Source organism: Onychostoma macrolepis, chromosome 06 (genome assembly GCF_012432095.1).
Source record: "Onychostoma macrolepis isolate SWU-2019 chromosome 06, ASM1243209v1, whole genome shotgun sequence".
Lineage (NCBI taxonomy): Eukaryota > Metazoa > Chordata > Actinopteri > Cypriniformes > Cyprinidae > Onychostoma > Onychostoma macrolepis.
The window spans coordinates 8,163,363-8,173,529 of record NC_081160.1 but is presented as its reverse complement, the minus strand read 5'-3'; the positions used below and the strand labels follow the sequence as shown (position 1 = coordinate 8,173,529).

At 37.8% G+C, this 10,167-nt stretch overlaps 1 protein-coding gene and 1 non-coding gene across 3 annotated transcripts; one reads left to right on the top strand and one right to left on the bottom strand.

Annotated features, from left to right (window-relative positions):
- On the top strand, positions 1 to 73 carry trnak-uuu (transfer RNA lysine (anticodon UUU)). The gene has a single exon. It is a non-coding gene; the product is annotated as a tRNA-Lys (tRNA).
- Positions 74 to 284: 211 nt separating this feature from the next.
- On the bottom strand, positions 285 to 8,109 carry atg9a (ATG9 autophagy related 9 homolog A (S. cerevisiae)). Of its 2 annotated transcripts, none has more exons than XM_058780002.1 (16): positions 7,972 to 8,109; positions 7,618 to 7,679; positions 6,998 to 7,148; positions 6,826 to 6,869; positions 6,624 to 6,688; positions 6,322 to 6,471; positions 6,083 to 6,224; positions 5,126 to 5,874; positions 4,829 to 4,982; positions 4,213 to 4,392; positions 3,855 to 4,094; positions 3,354 to 3,589; positions 2,405 to 2,522; positions 1,945 to 2,143; positions 1,712 to 1,854; positions 285 to 1,625 (listed from the first exon to the last, which is right to left on the bottom strand). In XM_058780002.1, the coding sequence occupies exons 3-16, from the start codon at positions 7,098 to 7,100 to the stop codon at positions 1,617 to 1,619; spliced, it is 2,532 nt and encodes an 843-aa protein (XP_058635985.1). In that variant the 5' UTR covers positions 7,101 to 7,148; positions 7,618 to 7,679; positions 7,972 to 8,109; the 3' UTR covers positions 285 to 1,616. The 2 variants fall into 2 exon arrangements, with proteins under 2 accessions (XP_058635985.1, XP_058635986.1); XM_058780003.1 differs by having other exon boundaries at positions 6,998 to 7,145.
- Between the last annotated feature and the right edge of the window lie 2,058 nt (positions 8,110 to 10,167).

Here is a 10,167-nt window from a genome sequence, read left to right as displayed (position 1 = left end):
GCCCGGATAGCTCAGTCGGTAGAGCATCAGACTTTTAATCTGAGGGTCCAGGGTTCAAGTCCCTGTTCGGGCGGTTTATTTTTCAAGAATTATACTAATTAAAAATATGCATGGCAGTACAGTATATATGGTTAAATGAAATATAGTGGGTTGATATTCAACCCTGTAATTCAAGAATCATTAAAACATGAATATAAATTTATATACTGTAAATATAAAATCCTATCTATTTCTTAAAAAAACTAAAAATTATATATATATTTCTTAAATAACTGTACACAAGCTATTAAATACATTTTATTGATGAATTTAATCTGTACAAAATGTAAATATACAACACAGTCTAGAAAACAAAACAAAAGACAATGGAAAATGCACAGCTGCAGTTGATAGATTAGTTAAGGTCAGAGAAGCATTTTACAGGCCAATTATTACACAAACATACCAGTATAAAGGTCAAGGGTCATGCACAATTTGCACCTTGAACACTCTAAGCACAATGTTTGCGAGCAGTGCGAGATATGAGAAATGCTGTCAGTTTTTTATGGAGTGATGTACTATGAATAAAATCCAAAATCTTTGCAGTCACACGCAAACTACACAAAGGTTTGTTAATTCCCTTTAGCAGTTATGGGTTTGAGGATGAAAGGGGCAGCAGTCTGCAATCACCCAAGTGTCATGCACCTTATGGGCAACTTCAGTGCCAAAAACAAGCCGGTCCTGAGATATCTGAAACATAATGCTATACACAACCCCCTCATTCTCACGAATCATATTTTATTCACCTGAGCCATGGTAAATAAACTGAAAATCTAACTGAAAAAATCCTGGGGTTTTATCCTATAGCCATTACCCAGAAATATACAACTTCCTTTAAAACTGCACGGTAATAAAAACAAGTCCGATTTGTCCACTGCCTTGGAGTCATCCTTTGGATCTGGAAAAATGATAAAGTGCATTCTCATTTGATATTGTGCAAATAATAAAAATTAAAAAAGAGCATGCATCATTTTTACTGTGCCAGGCTTAAATGATCTTCAGTGGTTTTTCCCTCTCACAGAAATCTGGGATTGAGAATAAAATCTAATTTTGCAAAGCTTAAAATTCATAATGGCACATTGCATATTATAAATATTTCTTCCTCCTATCAAAATTATTCAAAGCAGCTCAAAAATTCTAAGCACATATTTCCTACATCAACACCAACCTTTACTTTTTGACAAGAACGGAAACGTCAGGGTCAACTGAACGCAGTCCTATTTAACCGTTTACTCAAAGGACTTCTGTCAACTGCTTATTCCAGTTTGCAAATAGACTTTCCTATTCACAATGAAATATTTTACAGAACCAGTTTTGCAACTTCTCTCAAGTGGATCAATATGTGAGAACTATGAATAATTGAGTATTTTGATAATGTTGTTCATTGTATCATTCCCACAAAAGCTCAAACCATTACAATGCATCTTTGAAACGATGCCACTCTGTGACATACAGTAATTAAGCTCAGACTTGTGTTTTGTCCAAGAGTAAATAAATATGATTTTTTTTTTTTAATCAATGTCCAAAAGTAAATGGATGCTGTTAGTCTCTCGAGTACTTCATCCACGATACACCTGTTAAGTCACCTAAAAAAAGACGAGAACACAGAAATGAGTATTAGGAATCCAGCACATATCAATATTGCTTCATATTTACCGCTTTCCCGTCGTACCTTATGGATGCGTGGTGGTAGCTCATCCTCAGACCCCTCCTCGGGCACTGGGTCGTGATGTCTGCTCATTTGGTTCTCCTCAGACCAGCCGCCCATAGGCATGCGAGGCGTTCTGTGAGCTCGAAAGCTTCCAGAAAGAGGATCTGCAGGAGACAGAGTTTATCGCCCATGTAAAGACTACATGGTGGCACTTCTCATTCTTAGATATTACTACAAACAGGCGTTTATAGTACCTAAGGTTCCACCATAACGCCGCTGGCTGCCGCTCTGATGTGCTGCCCCCTCCTGGTGTGAGGTGGTTGGGAAAGTGCTGGAACGGGGGAAGGTGCGGGCGGCTTCCATGTCCTCGTTGACACTCTCACTGCTCTCGTCACTCTCCTGTCTGTGCCAGGTGTGTCGAGACACCTCACCTCGCGACTGCTGCTTGTGCATCTACACACACATTAGATATAGTTACTAATATTCAGGTGCAGACTAGAGACTGACCTCTTTCAACACATTACTGGTTAAAAGGCTGATTTGGACCGGATAATGAAGGAAAAGCAGCCAAGATGCCCAAGCATTTGTGGGAAGTATAATGATCGTGGCAGTTTCATACATTCTTGGATCAGTCCCATAGATGCACAATCACTGATAATAAAATCATTCTGTAATAAAGCTTTGCTTATATCAACAGTTCATGTGTTGCTTTACCTCATGAATGTAGAGGGCATGAATGCTCATCTCTGTGGAAGCGTATTCTGATAGGACCATACTGGTCAGCTGGCCTTCCCAGGCACTACTGCCAGAGCTGATGGTACGGGCATCAGTGCTGGATGAGGACCATCCAAGAGTTGAGGAGGAGAAAATAGAACAAATGAATGATGTGAAATAGTTTGGCAGGGACATTTTAAAATCTGTCTAGCTGTAAAGCTGCAAAGACAAAGATATTAGTTCAAAAGTTTGGAGTTGGTATGATTTTGATAGTTTTTTAAAAGAGGTCTCAATGAGGCTGCATTTATTTGATATAAAAAATATTGTAAAAATAGTAATATTGTGAAATATATTTTGAACAACATTCTATTTTAACATTTTAATGTAATTTATCTCTGTGATTTCACATTTTTTGTAACAAATGCATGTGATTTTGATTAATTTAACACACCTTGCTGAAGAAAAGTAATAATTTCTTTAAAGAAAATATTTCTGACCCCAAACTTTTGAACAGCAGTGTAAGTTGTCACAATTGCTATTTTAAGAAATCATGCGATTCATTTGACAGTCTACTTATGAAATCTATGAAAAGTAAATGTTAACAGGTCTCATTCACTACTAACTGTACACAATTTTTATATTTATTCAACATTTTTACAAGTGTTTTTTAAACTTTGTTTTTAACGTTTAACCCAGATTAATCACAATGAGAATGCCCAAAGCTACTCAATATAAGGAATTTCTGCGCGACAAAAAGTCAATTCTAGTGTCATGCTCAAAATCAATTAAAACGCAATAACATCTTTTACTTAGACACTTAGAATACATAAGAGCAAATCAACAAAATAAAGCTAAAAAACGATATAATTATTATTAAAATTCATGAAACTATATATATAAAAAAAATATCAAATACAATAATAATGTTAAACTTGTATTCAGTCATTACCCTGAGCCTGTCATTGCTCTCCCAGCCACCACAGCTGGATGGTCAGGTCGTGGCAGTCTGGCAGATGGGTAGCTGCCCCGCAGGTGTAGACTCGTGCTGACAGGAGAGAGGGATCGGAGGGCGGATGCCCCCTCACTCACTCCAATGGACACAGGATTGATGGAGCCCTCTCGACCCAGATGCAGCGAGGCCAGGGAAGGGGGTCCCATCAGGAGATTTGCAATAAGACTGCGAGGCTGAAATGAAACAACACCCAAAATCAGACATATTTTTAAAAAGAACTTAGTTCTCTTTATAATCATATTGTATCTAATCTTAAAAGCAGGTTTTGTTCTTGGTTCACTTTTCATTAATATCATTTAGGACCCAGTCTAATACATTAATATAATTATTCTAACTATTAATATTCCTATTATTGATCTTATTTGCCATTAGATACATATCATTATATATAATGATCTGGATGGATGGATGTTGGCAGCTCAGCTCAGCTTTGGATACCTCTGAATCAGACTGTAGTGAATGGGTTGAGGTAAATGCAGCATTTTCTGCTATGATTCCCTGCTGTCCTGTGGCGGCCTCGCGATGCACCTTCTCTTTCAGAAGGCTGATGAAATGCGTGCTCTCCCGAGGGGGCTGCCAGTGTGGATTTGTGATAGCAAAGTGCATGAGTGACAGTTCAGTCTTTCCGTCTTCTGCCTGCTGATAGATGGAGGCCTCTGTTTTCCCAGCAGACATCCACTATAGTGAACCAAAAAAGGGCATCATAGTCAACAAATAAAGAGAGAACTAGGTAGATTCATCTACAAAAAAGCACAATACTGAAAATAATTTGGGGAAAACATTTTTGTGCCCTTACTGCAGGATGACCATGTTGACGGACATCCATCTGTGCAAAAGAGCAAGTATCACCCACACCGACCACATCCACAGTAAAGTTTCGGAAAAAATCTATGATCTCTAGAGATTTACGCCGCAAGCAAAAAATAAGAATGAAAGGAGTGATGACTGGACTCAGCAGCTCCTCAAGAATAAATACCTACAAGGACAGATATCAAAAGACAATCACCATGAAATTCTGTTTTAGAAATGCATGTTATTGATTGTGTTGTGAACAGATCATCCATACATATTTCACTTGTAAACAATTTTGACCTTTAATAAAAACACTGAAACTGCGGATGGGACTTGGGAATTGCCAAAAATATTTGCTTTATTAATATGTCACGTCATTATCGTCACCAAAATCATGTCTTGGTTCTGTAATGCATAGTATGCTGTGTATCAAAAACTAAAATTAATTTGTGGTCCTTGATATTTAATTTTATTTAACTTTGAAATAATGAAAATGTATTTTTGGTTTTCCAATAATTCTTTATTTCAGTTAATGAAAATGTAATGTTAGTTTTCATTCACAATAATAATATATTTGTGTTTGGGTCCACAAGTATTTCTTAAGCTTTTGCATTACTTACAGCCTTGTACTGAAAGAGCTGCGCGAACTCGTCTCTGGTCTCATAACGGTGGGCATTACCCTGCCAATGATCAGGCATGTAATGGATGTATGCCAAGATCACTTTAAGCAGCTGTTCTGGGCAGAACACCATATGCTTGTCTGGGATAAAAGACCTAGGGAACACAAGGATGAAAGAATGAGCACAAAATAGTTCAAAGTCAAATCTCACCAGAAAAATAAATTGACAACAAATCCAAATCCAAAGACTCAGTTCTAGTGATCTGTTTTATCTTGGTCACTCTTAACATGGTCACACCTGCAGACTGTGATGCAGATCCCAAGTAATGTAATACTGCTGAGCACGTGTTCGACAGCCAATACATCTTCGTCATAAATGGTCAAAGCAATCAAAACTGCTAGTATGGAGCCAGCAAAGAACGCCACGTTCTTAGCCACCACCGTCAGTAATGGTGACATGAAGCAGTTCATGTACTTCGAGGAGGCCTTGTAGCCCTTGCTGAGGCGTGACATCAGCTCATGGTCTAGTTCATTAAAGTGACGGAGGTAAAAACGGCCATACAGGGACCAACATCGAGCACCCAGACTTCCCGGCTCACGTTTGATCACCTCAGTGTAGCTGAAGAAGGCATACAGAATCTGCCAGATCAGGATAACTGGACACAAGAGAAGGTTGGCAATTCCAATCCACAAGATCCTTGAGCTCAGACGGTCCGCCAGCTCCAAACGGTTCCCTCCACGTTTGTACTCCGGCTTCAGACTCCACTCATTTTCAAAAAGAGATCCAGGGCCCCAGAAGAAAATCAACTCAAAATTATACTTGAGACCACGAGTGTAAAAAACAGTGTTGCCCAGCAGAGGCAAGCGAAAGCGCACGGGTAGGAGTGACTTATTGACCATCGCGACCATGTAGTTTTTAAAACGCAGTATGCGGTGGTAGATGTCAAGCTCTGTCAATTCTTTTTTGTGGATGCAAATCTGGTGCTCCTTCTGTATCTCAATAATCCTTGCCTGCACCTCCTGCCAGGTGAAATAAGGAAGTTCCGTCTGCAAAAGAGAAAGGGCTTACTGAACATTTAAAAATGTGAACTCAGTTGAAAACTTCATTATGGTACCCTTGCTCAGAAGTTTAAATGGCTTACTGGCATCAAAAACACATTAAGAACTAAGAAAATTAGAGTATGCTTTCCTCCACTGCTGACTCAAATGCCTGTCAGAACATACATGTGCTACATGAGTTAGCAGAAAAGCTCACCATGGACATTTTTAGGGCGTTGATGTAAAACGATCTGATCTCCCAGTAGCAACAGATGTTGTAGATAAACTTGACGAGACGGTGGAGCCAAAAGACCCCTGATATGATAAGGATGAAGATGACGAAAACATTGTCACGGATCCTAAAACACATGTTAACAAAAGACAGTTTGTGTTATGATGGATCATATATATCATATGATGCCACATCATTAATGACATTTAATATATGAAATATACCGAGCACTGCACACATCCACTGGGAGAAATGCATCGGGGAGCGTAACCTTTGAGGAATCAGTGTGATTAACAAACTTGTTGGCAAAAAGGATGTCATAGTCCACACAGTTAGCCAGGAACACTGTGAATGCCACCACAAACACAAGTTGCCTGGAATAATGATGGGAAAAAGTGCATAACAGTTAATTAGGTTAAAGGAGTTTGATCACTGATCAACTGTTTACAGACACTATTTATTAGACACTAGTACTATTTTTACTACCACATTTAATGAAGGATACAGTAAATGAATTGATACTTACACGAGCTCAAATATTTCTCCCAGCAGCATACATGTAAATCCATTCTTCTGGTGTAGATTATAGACGTATTGAATGTTAAGAGAAATAAGACTTTTGTTGACTGTAATCACTAAATTGATATCAATCTACTTGATTTAAAGTAGATTTACAAAATTCTATTTAATCCATAATTAAGCAATAAATTTCAGTGCACAAAGGATATTCTCTGGAAGAAAAGGTCCAGATTTTCAATGTGGTGCCATGGAGCTGAAATAAACAACTCAATTAATTAATTTTATGATAAAATTACATGGAAAAATGGGCACATGATAGGCACACAAACTATGCTGCATTGTTTCTTTACTTAAAATTGTGGGATCTGCCTTAAATCTTACATTTGGATCCCTCTGGAACATGCACTAGCAGATTCTCTTCTCCGGGAGGGGAGTCGCTGTAGGACGCCTCCAGGCGCTGGTACTCTGTGTCGAAGTGGGCCATCCCGCTGTCAGCCCCTGAATCTCCTGTCACACACTATCCCTTCTGCTGCTTTTAGATTAAAACCAACATTTATTTGATTTTAAGAAAACCACTGGGTGTGAAACAAAACAAGATAAAATAAAATAAATATGGTTTAAACTGTGTTTAAAGACATTTAATTATGTATAAACATGACAAATTGTAGTTCAAAATGGTATTTAAAAAAATACCCAGCCCACAAAAACATGTCAGGATACTCCACTGGCGACCTCGTTGCGCAACAACAGGGACCCACGCTCATAAGAAACGTGCACATGACTCACGTCTTAAAATAACATACTTACCCAACATAATATGTTTAAACCACTGCATTTTGTTGCCATTACGTTAGTAGTTTTTTTTTTTTTTTTTTTAAGTGTTGGACCAGTTTGGCTGGCTTTGTCAAATGCCAATCTCTAAGAAACAATCAATGCTACCTTTAAGGAACGCGTCTGCATTTAAACATAACACTGTTTATTAGAAGATTAATAATTCTTACCTTGTACCTCCCGCCATTTCATTTATGAAAGCAAAAGGACTACGGGAGCAATTCTGCTCTTCCTAGATGAAACAGCAAAAACATAACGCATAGTCAGTCCATTCTTGCAAAAGGCAAAAAAACAGAACACGGTGGCATTGGTTACTTTTGAAGTCTTCTGTGTTATCCGTACATGACCTTTAATATTTCAAATAACTAATGTTTGTTATTATCGCTGACAGAAGGCACCCAGTTAGTTATGTCAACAGAAGCCTGAGGAAAATATGAGATGCGCGTCACATTGAGAAACACCTACCTATACAGCAACAAAAAGGCGATTCGCTATTCAGAAAAAGGATTTGAATAAAATCTTACCTCATTCGAATATAAGGAGCAGTGATTTATGATTCGCACTATGTTATAAACGCCAAGTTCTCTTTTGTTGTCGCTTCTGAAGCATTTTTGGTTTCGATTCTTGACTCACGGTATAGAGGCCGCGTCCACTGTGTGACACATTTGCTGTCCAATCAGAAGCAGGTTTGGGTGTGAACGAGCCAATGGCATCAGGAGGCGGGTCTTCTTTTAGTAAATACAGCAGAAAAAATTAATTCCAAAAGCATTCAGGTAATGAATTCCCCAGAATACATTGAAAGTTGTAAATGTACCTGAATATTTAAATTACACTGTGGGTTAAATAGTAAGCAATGATTAATCATAGTTAGTTGTATGTTAAAGCTTACAGGACAGCAAATTTAAGCCCTTTACAGAATGTTTTGAATGCAAACAACAGAAATGACAAGGTTATTACATTTCAAAAGGACAAAACACTTGAATAATGTAGTGAGTCATTACAAATGCCAAAAAATGTTCATATTTTGTTCCTCTTACACTCCAGAGACACAAGTACAATGTACACTATAAATGCTATTCACTTTAAATCTAGACAGAAGTTTGACGTCTCAAAATTGTGTCCACCTTTATACCTATGGTTAAAATTAAAACAAATATCATTTTAAAATAGATTTTATAATTTTTGGCTTGTGATAAAAAGCAAACAAACATATATTTCAAATTAATTCAGACACATTAAATGGTTCAGAAGGGTCTATTGTGCAGTCCTAGTGTGAATGGGACATATGGCAGTCCTAATTCAACAACCGCTCAGTAAACTTTGAATGAAAGAAACATTGAATGGTCACTGGGCAACAGTTCGCACTACCTGGCTATACAATTGCTCCCCCTTGTGACTTGTTGTTGCATCAACAATGCAAAGACTGATGCAACCAAGTATGCTTAAATTCATTATATGATCTTGGAAAGAAACAGACAATATTTAGATCATAGTACTGTCAAGCTTGTTTGCAAATTAACTGCAGAATAAGTGCATGCTGAAATAATTGTTTAAATCTCAAATATGTTTAAAGGGCATATGCAGCACAAAAGAAAGCAGTGAGTGTGAATAAAGCCAAATTTACACCGCAAAGGTGGCACAGAAGCACTTCTGAAGTAGCATTTAGGTGTCTTTACACAGACTGTTTAATGCTGCTCAGAGGTTGCATAAATATATTTCCACAGCAATTACAACTGTACCTGTATGCTTTTATAAGAGCTGAGGTGGGTCTGTGCAGGCATATGTTAATCTGGCTTTTATGTGGAATTGCACCTTTACACTGAAGTTTGAGCAGACACAGAGCAGCCTTAACCTCGGCTCCAAGACACCTTAATGTAGTCAGGACAGGCTATGTTATTTTTTAAAGATGGAGTAACAAGAAGGAGTGTGTATGTATATTTCATGATGTATTCAAAAGGACAGAATACAATAAAACAATATTATTCCACTTCAGTACAGCATAAGTATACACCGTGCACACCATAGCCCATGTCTCTCCCTCTCACACATAATCTTTCAGGTTAATTTGTTTGCATATTTAATGTAATTAAATGTGTCTGCCATATGGCCATAAAACTCAGAATGGAGAGGGTTATACAGGCACACAACATGCAGTGATGAAAAGGTGTCAATCAGGCTACTACTATTGACACACAATCCAACACAGCCTGATCTTTTTTACATATAGATGTGATTACCATTTTTCTCAAAATATTATGATGAGGACAACAGTAGAAGTACCACTGCAGCCTGTAGATCTATTGATTGTTTTAGAGGAAGGCAAGATTTGATCAGTTGTTCGACTAAATCCAGCCTTCATAATCATAATCAGTGTTGGGGAGTGACTAGTTACTTGTAACGGCGTTACGTAATTTAATCTTTTGTTGATCCTGGATCAACATTACTGTCCAAAAATATAGACTTAACCCAATCCCTACCCCTAAACCTAACCGTACCCATAATTTATTCCTAAAATCAGTGTGAAATGATAGCTGATTAACAAGGTTGCAGAAGCACCTAACCCTGATCATAAGCCAAAAACAGATATTTCCTGAAATGTTATCCCTCAATTCTGATTGGTTGATTGGAATGTTGTTCCAGGATCAACAAGGATGTTGATCCAGGAACATGTTGTACTTAGTGAAATCACGCTCACCGTTTCCTAGCTATGCAAAGATTTG

Excerpts from the sequence above, each read along its gene's own strand:
- atg9a (XM_058780002.1), bottom strand. The coding sequence starts at position 7,100 with ATGGCCCACTTCGACACAGAGTACCAGCGCCTGGAGGCGTCCTACAGC. Across the intron at positions 6,689-6,825 it reads TGGACCTTTTCTTCCAGAGA|GTCTATAATCTACACCAGAA; the intron begins ATATCCTTTGTG and ends AACATTCAATAC. Across the intron at positions 3,590-3,854 it reads CACTACAGTCTGATTCAGAG|CCTCGCAGTCTTATTGCAAA; the intron begins GTATCCAAAGCT and ends GTTTCATTTCAG.